Source organism: Lytechinus variegatus, chromosome 4, assembly GCF_018143015.1.
Source record: "Lytechinus variegatus isolate NC3 chromosome 4, Lvar_3.0, whole genome shotgun sequence".
In the NCBI taxonomy this organism is placed as follows: Eukaryota; Metazoa; Echinodermata; class Echinoidea; order Temnopleuroida; family Toxopneustidae; genus Lytechinus; species Lytechinus variegatus.
Window position 1 is genome coordinate 47,676,589 of NC_054743.1, and position 23,099 is coordinate 47,699,687.

At 35.2% G+C, this 23,099-nt stretch overlaps 1 protein-coding gene across 2 annotated transcripts in view; it reads left to right on the forward strand.

The window, feature by feature from the left end:
- LOC121414205 (transmembrane protein 181-like) overlaps window positions 1–23,099 on the forward strand; it is a 62,801-nt gene that overhangs the window by 17,148 nt on the left and 22,554 nt on the right. For both annotated transcript variants that reach the window (XM_041607289.1, XM_041607290.1), the window contains exons 2-3: window positions 6,075–6,178; window positions 9,093–9,142. In XM_041607289.1, the coding sequence (XP_041463223.1) occupies window positions 6,075–6,178; window positions 9,093–9,142 (154 nt within the window). The remainder of the gene's footprint in view (window positions 1–6,074; window positions 6,179–9,092; window positions 9,143–23,099) is intronic.

The window sequence follows — 23,099 nt, forward strand, 5'->3', positions numbered from 1 at the left end:
ATGCATGGAGTGGCTACTAGTTATATGTTGGGAATTGCGAAGCCGTACGTGCATCTCTCACATTCGGTGCTCGGACTTGACAAAATCAACTAGATCTATGGCAGGGCTGGGGAACAGACATGCCTCGTAACGGGGGTCTTGCATCTGGGCTGGGTGGCTTCTGAACTGAACTTCTGTTGTTGTCATTTGGAGTATCTAGAGTTTCTAACTGAAAATTAGGTCTGAAAGGGGGGTCAACAAAGTGGTACGTCCCTGCACCACCGATATATGTGAGTGCCCCACCCCCGGGATTTGTAGCCACAATTTGACCGCCCCCGCCTTCCATTTGACAAACATTTACTTTTAGTACATCAGGGGTTCAAAAGTCGATGCATGCGAGCGCTTCTGATTTGCACCACAATGCATGAGATATGCAACCCATAAATCACTAACGGGTAGGGATATTATATTTCAGGTCATTTGGCTCTCAAATCATTCATACATGGTAATTGTCTAGGAAATACATCCAGTGCGTATCAAAGTTTACACTTAGAAAATATCCTGTAAAATTATACATTTCCACATTTTAACATTGGTACAGATCCATTTAAGCAAGTGAAGATATAACTGTCGAAAAATATTTCCGCTTGAGTGAGCACCACTTGTTTTTGAAAAGTTAGTGAAAAATGATTTGCGCAGAACTTTAAAATTGTTATGCGAATAAAAGTAGACCTTAATCATGAATAACGTGGAATTTTACTAGTAAATTGATTTGAAGATATCTTTTACCTTTTTAAACTTGTTTCCTTGCCAAAAACACTTCGAAAAGTGCATTGTGCCCCACCCCACTCCCCCACACACCAAGGCCATCATGACGATATTGGGCAATTCCACATGGGAGAGGGTAAAAACAGTAAAATTCAAAATTAATAATATGCATCTGAATGTGAATGTCCTTTTTACACAAAACCTTATATTTTAAGGAACTGAAAACCTTTTTCAAATATCTGTTACGGTTTTTGCGGAGCAATCTTTTGAATTTGATGACCATTTTCAATTAGAGAACATGTATTTTACAATATTTTGGATAAATTTTATAACTAAAAAAATATTTTGCAATTTTGGTTCAAGATCATCTAATGTTGTGTGTGAAGGTGTAATAATTACCAGTAGCAAATGTCTTTATCATGGGTATTTTCAAATTTCTCAGAGAAAATTTTGCAATCTACTACAAAAAACGGATGTAATTCCGTTACCATGAAACTGAAAAACTTTTCCTATGAACTAAATACTTGCTTGAATTTTATATAATTCTGAATTCTCTGATTTCATGTGACTTGCTAAAGACTGAGCAACATTTTTTTGAAATATCATTTCTAATTCTGCTGTAACTGTGGTAACGGAATTACATGGTAACGGAATTACCATTATCATATCTTTAAAGGGGTGTGCGTTAGCCAATTTTGTTCAAGTGGCATGTTGATATCTTAGCTGCAGATCACAGTTATAAACATTAAAAGCCTTCTGATTAGTAATTACACTCCAAATCAGGATGAAATTATACAATTGTTTGACAACAAGTCCCATTCAATATGGCCTGAGTATAACATTCAGAAAAAGGGCAAGATAATGTACATTAGCATCAATAAAGTATATTGATGGAGCATACAATGTAGGTGAATGCCTTACAAAGGATTAATGGGCAATCAATTCTTGGGGAGGAGTAGAAAAATGATTATGCAGGATGATCTTAACAAAATTCTCATTCAGATTGATTTTGCAAAAAATGTCATTGCCAAATACCAGTTCTAATGAGATCCAAAATACTGGACGCACAATCACGAAGTGACCATGTTCACTGTGTGTGCCTTGGAAAAGAATGGCAATCCTTTTTTTTTGTAATTGCCTCTGATCAATTCACCCTCAACAGACTTAATGAACTTTTCAGTAAAAGAAATTCCGGGACGGCTGGGAGTATTTCTCTGCTTCAAAGAAATGGGTATAGTTTTCAGAAGGGACCGCCTACTAATTTAAGCGATATCTTCTGTGTAACTGTCCTTGCAACGGAAGATTGGATATTCTTTGCAACATGCCATGGTGAGGGACCAGACTCTGGCATCGATTGGCGAACAGTGTAGCGAGCAGTAAAAAGTAATGAGTGGAAAAGATTGAAGTGAGATCCATAATTTACAGATATTATGAAGAATCACATGCCAAAAAATCATACTAAATCTTTCTACAGATGACATTTCCAAAAGTAAGGTGGATTTGACAGATATTCAAGATGCCTTAATTAGCACCAAACCAATAATGTGCTCCACCCCTACATGTATGCAATGGATGCTCAGAAACATGCAAAGTCAGCATCATCCAATAATCACTGCTTCACGGATAAAGTGAGTAACGACGATGACCCTTCAAGTGAGGATGATACACAGAATGTGAACACTTCTCTAAGGAGAGGATGGTGATAATATTGAGACCAACAAAGTCATTAATAACAAAACATCTGAGAACAGCAACATAACTCAGTTTGAAATGGGTAGAAATGTATGTACAGCATTCTGCTGTGAGAGAAATGCTATTAAAGAGACAGTGGTAGTATTCTCATAGACATTCTGATATCTCTATTAAAATAAGTGATATAAAATCACCTAAAATTCGTTCGGAAATGGTATTCCAATAACCATTTTGTCTTTGTTTTATCTCTGTGACACAAACCTATTTTTGAACCAATTTGTAATGAGAAAGGCTGTTTTTTGTAGCACTCATCTCATTCAACCAATTAAAAGCCTTTCTGCCATGAGTTTTGGCAAATGAGTGAGATGGCATTAAATCAAATTCTGTGCCTACAGGGATTTAATTGAAAAAAAATGAACAAAAATATGAAGTCAATATCACATCATTTTGTACTTCATTTCATTTCATAAACAACATTAGTCAATAAAAATATTTGAAATATTTCTTTAATCTACAAGAATAATGTTAGAGTAGTACTTTAATGATTAAATGATTTATCATTTTCCTTTATTCTTATTTCAAAGTCTTGAGCGAATTGACCTAGAAATATTGCTGAAATTGAAAATGTATAGAGAGAATACATGTAGCCTCCACCTTATTTGCAGTTCTTTTTTTTCTTCAAAGGAAATTTGGTGCAGGCACATCATCTGTGATGCAATGATTGGATACGCGATAAACATGTCTATGTATCCTAGGCACTGCTTTGTCACATATCTTTATATCCTAGGCACTGCTTTGTCACATATCTAGTTAGAGACGGAAGATAAAAATGCATCTCGGAGAAATTTTCATATTTTATATAGAAGATAAAAATTTTAATATAATAAAAGAAAATCATGGCCCAAGAAAACCAACTAATTTCATGAATATGACATAAGATCATCAAATCACTGCAGTTTCTTAGGGTCACATTTGGGAAATACATCTGTCAGGAAGATGTCCGATATTGACTTCATACTCAGATCTGCTATAATTGCAGTCCTCAATGAGCTACATATAGACAGAAAATGAATCCTTACCTTTAAAAAAAATTAGATTGGTGCACTGATTAAGAACCAATTTGTTGCTTAGTTGTCCACTAAATTTTTTCAAGATGTAAATGTCAACACTATTTTCATGAGGTTTCAGCATTGTTTTTGTTTTCAAATCATTTTATTGAACAACCAAATAGAAAGTTTTCAGTTTAACTGTTTAAGATGCCAATTGTATGTGAAACTATGTTTCTTTTGAGTATTCAAATACTTTAGAATATCTTAAACTATCATCTACACAAATCTTTGACTAAATATGCAGATCTGATAACATGCTGTCCTCAGTTTTTGTAAAATTCCTAATGTGTATACGTATGGCTGTAGTCCATGTAATTCCGTTACCATGATTACTAGTGATGATTTTTGGCCTTTACATAATTCTTTCCATCAGTACAGGAGGCAAAAAGTGGCTAGTAAGTCCTAATACCCCTAAAATTGAAAATGAACTAAAATTTAATTACCACTGATCCCTAATATTTTGTAAAATCATGTTTATTCATGGTAGAGCCACCTATTACGTACTATATACTTATATTTTATTTAATATTAGAGACTTGAAGTACTTAGATTGTGTTAAGTATTAGAGAAGAATGTACATGTATAAACAAGCTTTATTGAGGCATTTCACCAGTCCTAAATGCCTAAAAATATAATTTTCCTTCCCAAATGTCAGAGGCGTAATTCCGTTACCATTATGTGTAATTCCGTTACCATGTACTTGCCCTAAAGAAAGACCAATCATCAAAATTTGTTGATGATATTTGTGAATAAATTACTTTCAAAATAAAGTTGACATTATAATGAATTGAATCAGACATTAACTTGGAGCTAGTGTGTTGTAGATTTCAGAGAAACTTTTACTAAACTTTGGGTTGCAAAATGGCTCATTTCTCTGGTAATTCCGTTACCATAGCACATATCCGTCATTCACATCTGAACGTGTGAGGGGTTTTCTAAAAATCTTGGTTCAGCATATAGCACTAGTGGCCATGCATAGTATTAGGTTCAGAAAATTTGAAAATATTGAGATATCTGGATGCTGTGAGCAAAAATAACAGCCAAATTTCTCTGATTTGTAATTCCGTTACCATGGAATTGCCCTATTTGCTTTACACTGAGCTGTGATCACATGAAATGGTTTAGGCTTGATTTTCATTTTGTAAATCATTGTCACACTTTGGAAAAGTATGGAGAAACAAGTATTCAATGAAAAATGAAATGAAAACCCACTTTATATGATAAAAACTTAGTGAAAAATGCTGGAGATGTCTGATATAAACTTTTGTTCAGATTCAATTATGACCTCAGATCCAGCTGGCACAAAAGGGGTAGTAAGTTTAGCTTACTAAGTGTTGAAATTTCAATGTGGGTTGTAAAATTGGTACAAACTGCTTGAATGTATCCCTTTTATTTCAATTGACTAAAAATGCAAGGGAAAAATGTATGAAAAATGTTTCGCTGGGTAATTTTTATTTCGCCCTATACCCTTGACACAGCGTGAAAACGAGCATTTCTGCGCAGATTTCCGCGAGCTTTACAAAAATGGACAGTGCTCATTCAAGTGTGACATTCTGTCAAAACTTTTACTTTCATTGGATAGATGAGACCCAAACCCAAGAATATATTTGAAAAAATTAGCCACATGTTGTATATTTTTTAATTCCCAGGGCTTTTTCAAAGTGTAAACATTTTTTGATACACTGTATACACTGTAGATGATTGTCTTCACCATCTGCGAATCATACAACTTAATAAAAATTTTGAAACTTTTGGCTTCCCATAATTTTTGCACAGATTTAGACCATGGTCTAAGTTAAACCTGACTTCAGACTACGGTCACAGGGTTCGGTTCTTCGTTTATTTGTAGTAATCATACAGCCTGAGCATACGAATGCGTGGGCCATTCATATTCATGTTAATTTGCATTTGGGCAAAGAGCTGCATTGTGAAAGAGAGTTTCCAGACGTAGCAACGTTCGGTCTGGAGTCTTCTGGACTACATGTAGGTGAACTCCAAGCTGGTTTACCTGTTGGGTTGAGGCTGTGCTTGTGTTATATTGAACATTCACATATTCTAGTGCAACACTTTATACAACTCCCAAGAATGTTCTGTAGTCTGATTAGTCCGAATCGGATCGTATGATATTCAGCGAATGGCACCATTGTATCCAAAATGCACTATCCTGCACTCTGATGACATAGCAAAAGTACCATCCTGCACTCTGACATCAGAGTGCAAGACAGTGTGAGGTCTGGAAAAATATAGAAATATATAGAATTTAGATGAAATATAGCATTCGGGGCAACTCGGTATTATGGGGAAGAAGGGGGGGGGGGGGGGTTGTATAAAACAATGTGCACATTCTTGTGCATAGAGGACCTAAATAATGAACGCTGTGCTCGACTCGCAAAATGGATATACCACACTTGGTCCTACGGACCTTGGTGCGGTACAATTGGCTCTTCTCTCATCATTATTTGGCCCTGCATGCACGCGCTTACATGCATTATTTGTATAATATTTTTCCTTCATTTATCTTTGCAGGTCCGTACAGATGCGCCTTTATACCCTAAGCAAGAGGCAGTTTGTCTTAGTCTTCATATGTTTCTTCATGGCTTTCGGCATCTCATTATTAATTGGCATTGCAGGTAATTTTCATTTCTAAACTTTTATGAGCTATCGTTTCTCTAAGTCAGGATTGATAATTTGTAAATTTTGAATGATCTTCACAATTGGATCAGTTGATATTGCACATGTATGCATGTCTCTTCCATCTATTTAAATCTAAATAATGCATTAAAAAAGAGGAGGGGGCGCGTCAGTATATTAAGGACAAAGGGAGTCTGAAACAGGGGCCGCAGAAGGGGGGGGGGGTGGGGGGCTTCAGCCCCCTCACTTTTTCCAAAACCGTGTACAAAAACATAAAAATTACCATATGATTGTCATTTTTTGCATGGTCAGCCCCCTTCCGCAGCCCCTGTGAAAAGCATGTAGTTGCTTTTATTGAATTGTTTATTAATTACTTTCAAAAGCATTCCCCTTGTTTGTCATGTTTTTTTTTGGGGGGGGGGGGCTGGCATGCCTTCTATTATTCCCCATGCAACTCTTCTGAACAAAAGTTTAAGAATCAAAGTCCTATCTGGATACCACATTGTGATTTAGAATAAAATAAAAGGTAAATACACAATGTATTGTGTTACTGTACATGCTGGAAGAAAGGATACATAATTAAGAGATGCCAACTGATCCTTTTTTGTGCACTTTTTAAATCTTTGTTTTTTAAAACAAAGTTTTTAAAACTTTGCTTTGGAAATGTTTTAAATGTGAAAATACTGCAGTTTAATTTTAAGTTTTTTTTTTACCCTAAATATTTTTTTTTTCATCCGCAAATTACATGGGGCAAGTTGAGCCATGGTAATTCATACAATGTACATGTATTACCGGTAAGCAAACAATAAAAAGCCATTGAATGCAGGCAGAAGGGACTAAATTCACAAGACAGTTGTTTTACTTTTAGAGGATGTTAGTGTTCATAGAAAATTAGCAAGTGAAAAGACATCTGAATAAGAAATCGTCCCATAGCTTTTGTACATAATTTTTGTGGCTCGAAATACCCTATGGGTGGGTTAAGTGGAGCCATTTGATATCTTTTGTTTCAAAGGTGACAGTGCTTTTTGGTGTGGGGGAAGAAAGTCTCATATCTAGGTAAACAAAATGTTTCCCAAGAATGAAATTTGAAGGCAAGGTACTTTTTTCAACAAGATCAGTCTTACAAGATGCAAAAAACAATAATACCTGCTTGAATTATAGTTATTCCAACAATTATACATGTACACAGAGAGGACAAACTGTGCACATACATGTTTTCATTTTAATAGTGAGTCAATGCAGGCATAAATTGTACATTAAAGACCCAAAAAATCAGCCATTCTGTCAATCCCACTATGCATAGTACTACATGTAGAACCTGTGACCTTTCTGAAGAGCAAACTATATCATCTAATTCTCTTAAAGATTGTGTATAGTTTTGGTAAATCCACCAAAATGCACCTATCACTATTCCAATTCATTGCTAGCTAATATGAATGGATATGCCCTATAACAGTTATGATGTGGAGGATATGAAATGAAAATGTGTTTTACATGATAAATTTTGCGATTTTACATGGAAATTTAACTTTATCGGGTCACCCGATCAAATTAAAATATCTGTGTGTTTTTGTCTTTCAATTAAATCCTATTCCAAATCATGGAATGGGCTGAAACTTTCAAGATATGTTCTTTGTCTGTAACTTTTGGATATCTAATCACTAAATTTATAAGATAAGTGCTTGAATGCCCATTTTTTAATTTAAAACAAGCATCGCCGAGAGAGGGCGCTATATATCCAAGATTTGAATATTTGAAATTTTCTCAGAGAAGTGCAGTTAGAAAAATATCTAACGGTCTCTACGCTTCAGTAAGACTGTCATATTAATGATATTCGATTATCAATCACATTATTGACCCTTTACCAAAGCTATACACAGGCTTTAAAGTAAACACAAAGTAGACACACTAAATTGTATTCTCAAAAAGCTTCCAAACACTTGATCTGCAAGCAATCAGTTCATTCAATGCCGTATTTTTGCTGCAGGCTATCATCAGAATAAGTGTGTTTACGGTTTAATACATGTATGATATGATGTAGTGCCGAAAGGGGAATTCATCTCATATCCTGCAAAGTATAATGACGAAATTTGATATTGGGACACCTTTATGCCACATCGAAATAAACGCTGATGAAAGTCTGTTCTATTCTGACATTCCAAACCATTTTGGTTGGTAAAAAGTGTAAACTCATGCTTTAATAAAAAGTTCTGTATGTATTAATCTGACAAGTTGCAATTATTTTTTTTCCCCATTTATCAAATTTGATTTTTTTTTAATTAGAGATGGTCATTTTCTTTTTATTTAATGACAAATAAAATCATATTGTCAGTTTAATCATGGAGATATATATTTAAACACAAATGACAGAGAATTACTGCTCATGAACATGTACGTGCACATGTAATGTGTCCCTGGACCACATGAAATCCTTACTACCCAACTTGATCGTACCATACATCATACATACTGTACTTGGTTGACAATACATCTGTGTGTCGTACTCTTCTAGATTGTCACATGTCTGCTTACTTCCAAGATACATGTTTGTTTGTGCCCTTTGTTTAGTTTACCTGATCAAACATGCTGACTGAATTAATCCAATTTGTTACCGTAATTTAGTTTCAAAATATATCAGATCTGTTTATTGTACTGAGCTTATTTTTATGGGAGGCAAAAACCAATTTAAATTTACGTAACATATTTTTTTTTTCACATGTATACCGAGAAATTTAACAACAAATATTACTGCAATGTACATATTCTATTTTAGAGTAATTTTTAGAAGATGCAAGAATTTGATTCAAACTAAAATCCAGAATTCCTATCAAATGTAGTCCCCATAATGCAAAAAGTCATTGAAGAACATTAAACATGTATGTATTTCTGTTTTTAATAACTTTGTATCTCCAGGTCCTAATATACAAGCCTATGAACTACAGAAAGAGGTTGAAAATTTACCGGTAAGTTTGATTGAACTGGAAGTTCCTTATCACACACACTCACGCACATGCACCACTTGCACACTTGCAGTTGACCTCTCTCCAAACTTCCGGTACTTTACATTTACACGTCCCCCTGTTTGAGTCACATACTTTTACTCCAGATATTTTCATTGAGAACCCACAAGATAGCATATATTACACTCCCCAAGAATTTAACAACGAATTTAATATTACTCCAGATAATCTCTCTCTTTTACATGCAAACATAAGAAGTCTAAATAGAAACTTTGAATATTTAGTTAACCTATTACACTCATTAAATAATACTCAGTTTTCAGTCATCGGTTTAAGCGAAACATGGCTACATGAAAATTCCCCTGACATGTTTAATATACCTAATTATAAATTAATAAGGGCAGACCGAAAGGAAAGAAGAGGAGGAGGAGTTGCTTTTTACATTTCACAAAATCTCAAATTTAAGATTCGTTCTGAAGTTAAATTATTGCATGCAGAGTCGTTGTTTATAGAGATTGAAAATTCTAATTCAAAAAATATCATCATAGGATTAATTTATAGACCCCCTGATACAAATATCGATCGTTTCCACGATGAACTAGAGTATTTTCTGCATGAAATAGGGAATGAAAACAAACATTTTTTTATGCTCGGTGATTTCAATATTAACTTCTTGCCCTCATCTTATAATGATAATTCATCCAATTTCATGAAATTGTTATACTCGTTTGGCTGTATTTCTATTATTAATAAACCCACAAGGATTAACCTGAATTCATCAACTCAGATTGATAACATATTTTCAAATTGTCATAATAACAAAATCATAGGAGGGATTTTATATTCTGAAGTTTCGGACCACCTGCCTATTTTTTTAACCTGTGAATGTAAACTCTCTTACCCTAAATCAAACAAGGAATATACTTATCGTAAAGAATCTAAACAAAATATAGAATTACTGAAGCAAGACCTAGTTTTGGAAGAATGGGATGATGTTTATAATGAAGTAAATCCCAATATTGCATACAATAACTTCAATAATACATTAAAACATTATTATGAAAAGAATATCCCAATAGGTAAAGTAAAAAATCAACGTAACAAACCCCAAAATCCTTGGATAACGAAAGGTTTACTGAAATCCATACAGACACGTAATCGCCTATATAAATATCACTTACGCAATCCAACTGATGATTCTTTAAAAAAATATAAAATATATCGTAATAAACTAACAAAATTAATTCGATTATCCCGAAAATTGCATTTTGCTAATAACTTAAATTATCAAAGAAGTGTTGGGTACAAAAACACAACCCCCACCTAATGATAAAATCACTCTTCATGGATCTGAAATACCTGATCCAACTAATTATGCAAATTCATTTAATTCTTTCTTTACCAATATTGGGCCCGAGCTTGCAAACAAAATTAATAGTCCCAACGCACATTTTAAAGATTACCTCTCAGATCCAAATCAAGAATCTCTCTTTTTAACCCCAACAAACCCCTCCGAAATAATCAATACTGTTCGTTCCCTTCACAATTCTAGATCTTCTGGTTGTGATGGCATTAACATGTCTCTTCTTAAGCAAATAATTCACCCTCTTGCTAGCCCTCTGACTCACATATTTAATAATTCCCTATCTCAAGGTGTTTTTCCAGATTTATTAAAAGTAGCAAAAGTTAATCCAATCTTTAAAAAAGACAACCCTCACGAAATAAGTAATTACCGTCCCATTTCCTTACTTCCAACAATATCTAAAATTCTAGAAAAAATAGTTTACACAAGACTATAAATTCATTAACAAATATAATATTCTGAATTGTAATCAATATGGTTTTAGAAAAAAATTCTCAACAGATTTAGCATTACTTCAAATTTACGACAAAATAACAAATGCCATAGCAAACAAAGAACATGTAATTGGCATTTTTTGCGATCTTAGTAAAGCATTTGACACCCTTAACCATGATATTTTACTCTTCAAACTCAACCATTATGGAATACGAGGTCAATGTCTCTCATTTTTTAAAGACTACTTAAATAATCGAAGGCAATATGTCAATTTTAACAGTTTCGACTCTGATTCTCTTTTAGTTCGATGTGGTGTCCCTCAAGGTTCCATTTTAGGCCCACTTTTATTTTTACTCTATATTAACGACATCATTAGAACCTCCTCTATTTTATCCTTCGTTTTATTTGCCGACGACACCAATATATTTTATTCGCATAGAGACCTTAATTCATTAAACAATATCGTAAATTGTGAAATTGATAAAGTATCAAACTGGTTCAAAGCCAATAAACTCTCTCTTAATACAAAAAAGACACATTTTATGTACTTCAGACACCATTCCCATAACATTAACACACCGATTTACATTAATATTGACGGCACCCCTCTAGAACAGAAAAAACAATCTAAATTTTTAGGTGTAATTATAGATGAATCTTTGACTTGGAATCAACACATACAGCACGTTACGATGTCCGTTTCCAAAAGTATTGGGATAATTTCCAAGTTAAAATTCACTCTTCCTGACAGTACTTTATTCTTGTTATACAATTCGTTAGTCCTCCCTTATATAACATATTGTAATATCGTCTGGGCAAATTGTGGTTCTTTTAAACTCAATTCTATCTTTAAATTACAAAAAAGAGCAATCCGTATATGCACAGGGTCACATTACTTGGCTCATTCTGACCCATTGTTTCATAAACTCAAAACTTTAAAAACATTTGATATCAATACAATTCAAGTAGCCATCTTTATGTTCAAATACTTTAATAATCAACTTCCTCCGTCCTTTAATAATATGTTTAGGTTTAACAGGTCTGTTCATTCCTACCCAACCCGCTCATCAGGAAACCTTCATCTCACCAACCCTAAGTTATTAATTACTCATAAATCAATTCGACATTATGGTCCTGATATTTGGAACAACTTTCCAGACAATATTAAGTCATGCTCAACAATATACTCATTCAAAGCCACTATTAAAAGAAAAACCATTGAATCATATGCATCCCCCTCTTCAAGTTAATTATTCAACTGCCCTTTACTGCACCCGCACCTGCACCTGCATTGCACCCACTTGATCAATGAAGAAAGAAATTTATGTACCATTTTACGAGGCCGCCATCATTTTCAAGCTTAACCGCTCACGATGGCGGTCTCCTGCATTCATTTAAACTGTTATTTTTTTTTCGATTGAATATTGCTTCTAGTCGATATTTATTTTTCATTGCTTTATTATGACTATTGCTTTATTACGTTGTGAAACTGAATTGTACCACCTTATTGTTATGTTGCATATATTATCTTGAATGCAGAAATAAATAAAATCAAATCAAATCAAATCAAATCACTTTATACAATGTAGCTAAAACGTTAGTGAGCACCACCAGAAAATGCACGTATGAAGTGTTAAAGTTCTGCCATGATACAGATATTTAATTGTGAAGTCAGGTGAGAAGATATAAGGCAAGTCCACCCCAATAAAAAGTTGATTCGAAGAAAAAAGAGAAAAATCCAACAAGCATTTTAACACTGACAATTTCATCAAATTCGAATGTAAAATAAGAGTAATGACATTTTAATATTTTGCTTAATTTCACAAAACAATTATATTCACATCCTTGTGGGTATGCAAATGAGCAGACTGATGATCATCACTCACTATTTCTTTTGTATTTTATTGAATATGAAATATTCCAATTTTCTCCCTGTTGTCGTGTGAAACAACGATTGATTCCTCCCTGATCGCAGTGCGACAAAGATGTGTGATGTCACTTGTGAATAACTCACCCCATTACGTTAGTATATATTTCACTTAAATGGGAATCCAACCCAAATAAAAAATTGTTTTCATGAGAAAAAGAAAAATCAGACAAGTTGATAGGTGAAAGTTTGAACAGTATTGGACAAACGACAAGAAAGTTATGAATTTTTAAAAGTTGTAAATATTGGTAATCACTATACTCATGGAGACTTCAAATTGGCCGCATATGGGATGTCATAGTGATGTAAGGCAAGGACTACTCTTCCATGTACTCCAATACATATTATGGCTAAAATTTCATTTTTCCCAAAAGTTTTATTTCAAAGTATATTTTTCTTTCATGAGGACATTAAACAATATACTACCTGGGTTATATTTAGATTACTGCCCCAGGGGAACGGGTATTTAGGAGAAAACCACAAATCCCTGATAATAAAGTACATGGCCTATGGGAAAGTTGTCCTTGCCCCTTGTCATAATTTACTTACCCAGTTGCCAATTTGAAATCTACATACTATTAGTGATCGCAATTTTAAAGCAGCTATAACTTTCTTATTGCTTGACCGATTTCTTTCAAACTTTCACCATTCTGTTTAATTTATTTTTCTCCTTCCCAACACAACATTTTATGGCCAAGGCTGGATTCCCCGTTAAATTGCCTCTATTATCACATCTATCAGTAGACCATGTATTCTTTCAGTAGGAGGGCATGAAATACAGATTTTCAAGGAATGCATCATGGATAAAGAGTTTGTATCACCATTAGAAAAAGCAAAAAGACATATTTTGGGGTATTCTATAGTCCATCAAAGGGAAAGTTGTTCACATGTGACATCACACATCCATGTCGCATTGCCAATGTGAGGATCTCCATAGCAGTAGTGATTGCAATATTTAAGTGCTCATAACTTTCTCATTATTTGTCAAATTTTTCTCAAACTTTCTTTGTTCTTACATGTATTCTTTGATTTTTCTGTTTTGGCACAAGCCTACTTATTAAAAGGTTTCATTCATTCCACTTTAACGGCGATAGAGCTAAAACGACCCATTGGGTTTCATATCAAAGAAAGTGATGGTGTATTGGTTTGAAATACTTAAGTGTAAAAGGAAAACAAGGGATTATGTTTTTACTTGTGTGTTCAGAATGGGTCCTCAAATTGTGGAAATGATAACTTAGTTTTCTCTGATGCATTGATCCAGATGAAATTTAAAAAAAATCTGAATCATTAGGATTTATAAAGCTTTTGTTTAACTTTTTTTTCATGATTTCATGAAAGTTGTGCTTTGATGTGTACATGTAGGAGACATTATTTTCCATATCTATTTTTGTCAAATGCAATTTTGCTTTGAAGGCTGTGCTGTGCTTGGATGGTTGAACTTCTGAACTTGTGAAACGACACCTTCTGAATAATGAGCATGCCCCTAGCCACCATGTAGTGCCTCAGTGTGAAGAGCCTTTTTAAGAGTCTTGACATTTTCAAAATGGAGAGGAAAGGAGATTCATGTACCTAAAAAGCTAGAATGCTACTCTCCTTGGTAGAACGATTATAAATAAGTTGTAGTGCATGAAATACACATTTTTTTTTTATAATTAGAAGCCTTTTTTTCATTCTTGGAGGAAAAAAATGAATAATATGACTGCATATTATGAAATATAAAAGAATTAGTGGGCATGCATGTATGTCATCGTCAGCTTGCTCATTGTGTATATTGAATCAAGAAGATCTGTCTGTTGACATCATAGTATTTTCTGCTTTGAGTACCACTTCAAGGCAATTGAGAAATGTCTTGCTGAATTGAGTACACTGACAACTGACACACACACACTGCACATGAAACCAAAGCTCTGAATCAGATTCCGACACTAAAACTTGGACATGCCCCCAGGGAGCTCATCTGTTTCACAAGAATGAGATGATAATGCTTGAATACAATATTTATGAGGTTCTGTCAATCAGCCTTTGTTAAATAAGTAAAAGTACACTGTAGGCCAATTGTTTTGCTGTCAGCCAACAATACACATGTGTATACTGGTGTAGTGACTTTACATGTACATTCAATTCAATTCAATTCTTTTATTTCATTTCCATTCAAAACAATACAAAGTAATATAAAACAATATAAATCAAATACAATTTTACAGAAGGGCATTCTTACTTCGTAAAAAAAACACAGTATAATATAGAGCATAAATTGATATGGAAATGAGGTACATGTAGTGTACCAAGATCAGAATTCTGAAGTGTTTCCTGGAACCAAAAATGATTTAGATCTACATGTACATGTATGTACGTACAGATTCATTATGAATTTAATTTAAAAATACATGATGTACACCAATTGCATGTACAGCAAATAATTTCATGCAGGCACACATACAGTACATGTAGATTGTATTCTTTTATGGTCCCTCTTCATTTTTGGTGGAGAATGTTCCATAGAGTGTCATCTGAATTTCTAGTTTGATACTTGTGGTGTTTTAAACTTAGAGCATCGCTGAATTGGTCAGATGCATACATTACTGGATGGGCTTGTCTGCATGTTCATTAATCACTGAGGTTAAAGTATGTCTATTGTGTGCTAAAGTGTGCCAGGTGCTAAATGGGTACCCGGTAGGATGCGAAAGATATTGTATGTTTGATTTTGCCAGCGCCATAATGTGGCAGCGATGAATGCAAGGAATGCTCCCCAGGGAGTGGAAATTGTGCACCTTTCGTGCTTGATTGAAATGAATCCAATGACCGGGGTAATAATATGCTGTAACGCGCTTTGGGCCATTCTGGGAAAAGCGCTTTATAAATATTGGCTATTATTATTATCATCATTATTATAGTGTGCCTTGAAGGTCTTTGTGACACACTCATATTTTGAATTCTCTTTTTATTTTCTTCATTTGGGTGATGAATTCTATACAATCTGCATATACAGTATCGCCCAAAATAAACTTGACAGATATCGCACGTGAAACGCGCTAATCGATGTGGGTCTGACTATCGCAATATTAACGTGCGTGAACGTTAGGCTAGTCTGTGGCAGATATCGCCTTGTTCTGGCCGGTGATTCGGTGCACGTCCACGGCCGCGAACTACTTTCTCAAGCTGCGATAATTTATCGCGATAGGATGAGGACTCCAAATCAGCGAGCCTTTTTCTATACCATTCGCAAAGATTGTGGACATAGATTGTTTCTTTCAATTACATTTTCGATAACTGATTGGCTTGGAAAACAACTCACATGTAGAGATCAGCGGAATCGCTCTGCTTTAGAATACGAATCTAGTCCTAGAATCTACTCGGCAGCGCATTACATGCCCGTCTATACTACTAGCAAACGATCTTGGTTACTGTACATGTAGCCTCAGTTCTCCGCGCCGTACGCGCGTACGAAATGAAATGGGTTGATAGACGCTGACTACGAGTTTGTTTGCCAGTGCAGCTGTCCAGCAAAGCACTTGTTAACATTGTAATGATGAAAAGATTACTCACAATCGTCCCTCAGACCATGGACCTATTACATGCTCAGACCCAACCAATAATTATCCCTTTTATTCTTTCTTCCTTCTCCAGCTCTAGCTAGGGTCCAAGTATACGTCTTTGAAAATCCCCTTCATCTGCGCTGCCTGATGCTGACTCTTTGCTGGCTGAACCAAATCTCAAGGGCCGTATTTACAGTCACATAGCTTTTTGCATCATCATTATTATTGTGATTACTAGTATCATACTCATCGATGTTATTATTAATTTTACCACTATAGCGGGGTTTTTTTCGAATGAGACCCGAGCCCTATAATAACAATTATTATTATTTGCAGTTATCAGTACGATGCAACTGATTGTACCTCTCTATTAAAGAGGTATTACTTAAGCTTTACATTTGAAACAAGAGAATAATTCGTCGAATTGGGAAGTCTTTAAATCAGTTTTCTGAGTAACATGTGATGACAGTGCTGGTTTTTATGATCGTGATGATCATTATCGATAAGAAAGGTAATGCATGTGATTGTGATCCTAATGATGTGGCAATGACAAGAATGGTGATGATGATAATTATGTTGAGATAATGATGGGGTGGTAACAATGATCTTAATAATTGATCATTAGAATTACAAAATAACATAGGCGGCGAAAGCAGAGGACGGGGGGCGTGCCCCCCTAAATTTTATTGTTGATAACTTTTTTTGCTTGTCAATTTTGTTTCCTGCGTCCACTCTAAATTCACGTGGACTCCCCCCCCCCCCTCCCTTGAGATGTTTAATGTTTTTGTTCCCCCTAAAATTTAGGTTGATGGGCTTTTTTGTGTCAAAAAATTTAGGACCTCCCCTAAATGTTTTTGCTCCCGTCGCCAATGTGAAATAATCCCGAGAATAGCAAACAGTGATCATGGGCGGCGGATCAGAGGATAATATTTTGCAGTGGACAATTATTGATGCACCCTATGAAAATAGGATATATCCCCTGCTTCGGCCCCTCGGTGATGATTAATTAATGTTTTATGATGTTGACGGTGATGATAATGAAGGTGCCGAGAATGATTATGATTACAATGATTATATGTCAATGATGATTATTGCGATGGTGATGGCATGGCAGTGGGGAGGGGGCATGTATGCAGTTGTTTTTTGTTGAGATTCCATTTAAAAATTAAAGGTAGGTCATATACTGAACAGTTTCAGTTTCTCACCAAGGCGAACTTCTACTTCAAGCTATCAGTAATCACAGAGCTGCAACTCTTCAATCGGTTCGAGATTCCACCCATGAACCTCAAAAAGTGAACGAATGAACAATAACCAGGTAACATAATAATAGCAAACGATGTCAAATTGTCAATGGACAAATTTTTCTCCTTAGGTCTATTCATCGTTTAGTTGCCATTACGTGGGCAAAAATTTGATTACATGGTGACTTCTTAAGAATAAGAGTTAATTGCCTAAGTTTGGAATTTTTAAGGGAAGGAAACGCACTGCATGGATTTCCCCCTAGAAATATGATTTTAATACTTGTATTAGGTTTTTGGTACAGCTACATTTGTCAAACTTTTAAAGAAAAATTGAATTTTAGGATTGAAAGAAGATTAAAAAGAGGATCTGTTTTCACATTCACAACTAGGCAACTGGTTGATCTATATACTTTTTCCACTTGTCCTTCCGAGCTAGCACACCTTTAACATGATGCCGACATGAAGATAAGACCTACTCTTATTTACCTAATCATGCTAATAGATATCGATTGACCTAAAGGATTTTGAATTTGATTTTCAATTTTATACTCGACCCCCCCCCCCCCCCCCTAAACAGAAAATTCTGCAATTTCCCCAAAGTTTAACCCTGGCCAGGCAGTATATTAGAAAGTAATGGATAGATCAAATGCCAGTAAAAGAATAACAATAAAATAACCAGAGAACCAAATAAACGAAAATCCCTACTCCACAACCTGAGCCTCGAAAAAGAGAGGCTCTGCCAAAGACCAGGCAAATGCAGGACTTGTTCTTGTACTTCGTAGTTGTACCATGCCCATGGTGGAGCTAACGAGTCAGAAGACGGTGGATACAGTCAACAGGATCAACGCGTGTGCAGCAGTCGTCCGGACTTGGAAGTTGTGATAAAACAATTCCACGGCACGCACAAAATTTACAATTTGAAGTCAGTCCCAGGATAAGGAGAAATATACCAAATCGCGAACAAATGACCTTTCTCCGTCGACAAGACAACAGTTAGATCTAATTTCATTAGATAGAGCTCGGTGTTGGCTTCGAATTGTAAATTTAGTGCGTGCCGTTTAATTTTCGTTTCACGAGTCTTAATATGGTATCTGCAAATTGCAAAAAGCAAAAATCAGTGCAGTCGAGGCATATAATAGAAAAAATTACGAGGTAATTAATTATGAGCCATAAAGTCATATATTTTAACGTTCAGAAAATTTTGAATACATTCAGACCACCGGGGGGGGGGGGTTGGTACTCACGAAATAAGGCATATGGGTCGCTTTTTATTGAAAGAAACCCCTAAACATGGGGTTTGATTTTACATTTTATGCTGAAAAATCACTAAACATGGCCCTAATTTTTAGATACTGGAATTAAACGTGGGTCCATATTCTCCATTTTTTTTTGGGGGGGGTCAAATTTTAATAAATCCCTAATAATGGGTACCTTTTAGCCAAAATGACCCATAATGGTTATTGGTTTTGAACTTTCAGATGCACACCCCTGTCCAAATTTAAGTACCCCCCCCCCCCCCCCCCCGATGTAGAGGCAGAGGAAACGTTGAAACGAATAGAAAGGAAGAGAGTAGTTGGAGCCGAAATTGGGCACAACGAATGGTGAAAATAAAGTAAAATGAAATATAATAAAAGTCATTTTGTCAGGATTAAACCATGTTCTATATACGCAACCTTAGAATAATAAATATGGAACCAATATACGTTGTTATTACCCAACTGTTGGACCAGCCAGATTTGGGGGGGGGGGGCTTTAACCAATTTGTCTATGCTATATAGTTTTTTCAAGTTATGTTTTATTAATAAATTATCACATACCAATCCTTAACATGATAGTGTTCACAATAAATTAAAGATTAATGATAAATCATAATTACGATAGATGAAGTGATCAGGAAAATGACGTGAGGAGAAAAAAGGAGAGGAGGAAGAGGACATGCATATTTTTCATTTAAAGAAAATAATACTTTTACTGTAGTCACTTGCATCGCATGTAGGCCTATATTTTTACTATAATGTGATATATATTTTTTTTGAATAGTTGAACTTACTTGCTTTTAATACAGTGACCTGAATGTTTTCATAATTTGTTATTTGGCAAACCTCTCCTTCCGCCACCCCCCTCCCCACCCCCGTTCTATTTATGTTTCTTCCATTTGTTTTTTGAATAGACAGATCCTTACCTTCCTCTTTCTCCCCTCCATCTCCGAATTCTCTGAGTAATCACTTCCTTTCCGCTGAAATGATAGGGAAGGAGTGCAGCTCCTTTGTCTCCTTACATGGGGAGTTTCCCCTATGGCAAGGCAAAATGTATTCCCATCAGGATGGGAGACCATCCTGATGTGCACGTTTAATGAAGTGCATACGTTCAAAGTAATGACATTTCAGAAACTTTTCAGCATTTGCTGAGATTTGATAAAAACGAGACGACACCCAAAACTTTTTTTCTAAAATCTTGTACCATTATTTGAGAACTCACATGGTGTCATCAATAAATCATGTTATCGACCTGGTACTCTTCATCAATACAGCAAATAAGATGTTCGATTAATTGATACACGTTTATAAAAAGTAAAACACACATTATTTATTTCATTGATTTATTTTTGTTTGTCTTGAAGATAAAATAGGCGTAATTTCTTTTAGACCATTCAGGCGTCCAGGGTTAATTCACATTCAAACCGCTACACAAGAGATCTTAGCATAGCTTCTTGAAAAGGATTCTTCCTATTGTTGGATGCTTTGTGATTTTCACACCTTCGTCCATTGTTCTCAAAACGTGCTAGACGGCGTAATTGACGAATATTGATCCCAGTCAGGTTCAACGGGTCGAAGTAGCTATTATTAAACTTCAACCATACACCAACACTTCTATGCAGTACATGATAGACGTGCAGGCATATTATGGCCCGATTATGGCCCACTCTAGACCCTTGCATGAAATCACCCGAAATCACTCAAATATGAGTTACAAGTATGCAGTGACTATATTTCTTAGTTTTTAAGGATCAAGGTATATAAAATTTACTTCAACTCCTTATAGCACCTCAAAACAAGTTTGAAACATGTCCTGATCATTCGTTCATTAATCTGAGATGTTTGTGACTTCTCTTTTATTGTATTTCCTTTTCGCAGTTGACGGAATATGAATGCTTCTATATTTCCTAGAGAGTTTATAACGAAAGGTGTATAAAATATATTTAACTCATCAGCACCTCTCGGTGAAAAGAAAGTAAAGAGAAGTCACAAACATCTTAGATTAAGGAACGAATGATCAGGACATGTTTCAAATTTGATTTGAGGTGCAAGGAGTTAAAATATATTTTATATACCTTTCTTTATGAGCTCTTTATTGGTGTGTTGCAAGAAACTTGCGATCAATTGCACGTCTATTCTTGGTCCCTAAATCAATCACTATTATGTCTTGTAATTAATTGCAAATTATAGTAATTGATTGTTAATTTGCGCCCTTAAACACGAAGTTAATACCATGGTCACATTTGATCTACGGGGGCCGTACGGCGAGTCGAAAACAGCATTCATTCATTATTCATTTTTATTCAAGCCACCTGTGTCATGTATGTATAGCTAGTACCAAAGAAAAATGTTAAACAGCTGTTTTCAACTCGCCGTCGTAGAGTAAATGTGACCAAGGTATTAATCTGGTTTGCTCAGCTAACGTTGTAAAAATCAGTTGTGAAATTGTAACAGAATATTTGCAATACTTTCTTGCAACACCCACTAAGAAATATATATATGAAACATTATTCCGACAACGGCAGAAGGTTATAAAATAGAAGTCATAAACATCTCAGATTAATTAACGAATGATCAGGACATGTTTCAAAATTGTTTTGAGATGCTAAAGAGTGAAAATAATACTTTTCGATATGAACTCTCAAAGAAAGATAAATGAAGCACTATTCCGAGAAAAGCAAATAGGAAACAAAATAAAAGAGAATTCACGATTTTAATCAGGAACATCTCAGATTAATGAACGAATGACCAGGATATGTTTCAAAATTGCTTTGAGATGCTAAGGAGTTAACATATATTTTATATACTTTTTGTTATGAACTCTCTCAGAAATATAAAAGAAACCTTCCGACAGCGGCAAAAGGAAATAAAATAGAAGTCAAAAACATCTCAGATTTGATGAACGAATGATCAGGACATGTTTCAAAATTGTTTTTGAGATGCTAAGGAGTTAAGATACTTGATTTACCTTTTGTTACTCTCTATAGACATGATAGAAATAGAAAACATTATTCTGACAACGGCGAAAAGGATATTAAAAGAGAAGTCACCGTGATGTTCCCCCTCCTTTTGTGTTTAAATATCACGCAATGAGCCAATAATGCCAGAGCACAATCATAAACAAATCATGTTGGTGTTACCATGATATGACCTGGACATCTTGCTCTTCGAAATTTCAGAGCATCTATGTCATCCGCGGGTAGGATTACTTCTCCCTTACTGCATAGCATACTTGTCTTCTACTCTGTTTTTAATGCTGCTGAATCTTTTTTCTATCAAATCTGATTATACCGAAGTAGGCATTTGTTATTTTCTTTTTATAATGCAATTTAACATCCACGCTTCGAGCGGGAAGAAAAATTATTTAAAATTTGCGCGCTCTGCAAGTGTTATACACTTCGCGTGCAATCATCGCCCCCCCCCCACAAATAAATCCCGGCTACGATAGTACTACACCATCAAATGGATCTTGAAGACTTGACAGAAACAGGGGCCGCGGATGCAGCTTCCGCCAATAAGGGGGGGGGGGGTATTTTCATCCATTTCGCTGAACTGCAGGTAAAAGCTGATTTTTTGTGGTTTCTTTGAACAGTTCAAGATGTAGCCGCGATAGTTACTTTTATTGCTTTATTCTTACATGTTACAAGTTCATGGTTGATTGTCGCCATGTAGAACGTCTGCTTCAAAATTATTAACTTAAGCAAATTTCAAAATTCCTTTGCCCGAAAGCCTGGGATCCTTTGCCCCATCTTCCCCTATAACTTAACCTTTTTTGTGTGTAAGAATAAAGCTTAGTAACTGTCAGAGAGCTCAAAGAAATTAACTAACAAATTACTGTATATCACACAAATAAGAGTGAGCTAAAATATTGGGGAAATATGTCGTTTGCCCTGGAAATTAAACATTGTAATGAGCACTGTTTGTGCCGAAGATGATTGTGTATCACGGTTTGTATCTCAGCAAATAAAAAATATAGCGCAAATCGTTAGCTGAAGTTATATATACTGGTCTGCTTACAGTGTGACTCATGAAGATGACATAGTTCAGCTCGAGCTGAAAATGATAGATCTGATCTGCAACATGGAAATCTTTTCCAATAAGTTATACGAGCGCAAAGCAGGAGCTGATTTTTTTTTCATCCTGATCTGGGGACAAATTAAAGGACTATATCTTTATGCATCTCGCTATTTATTGTGTCATTC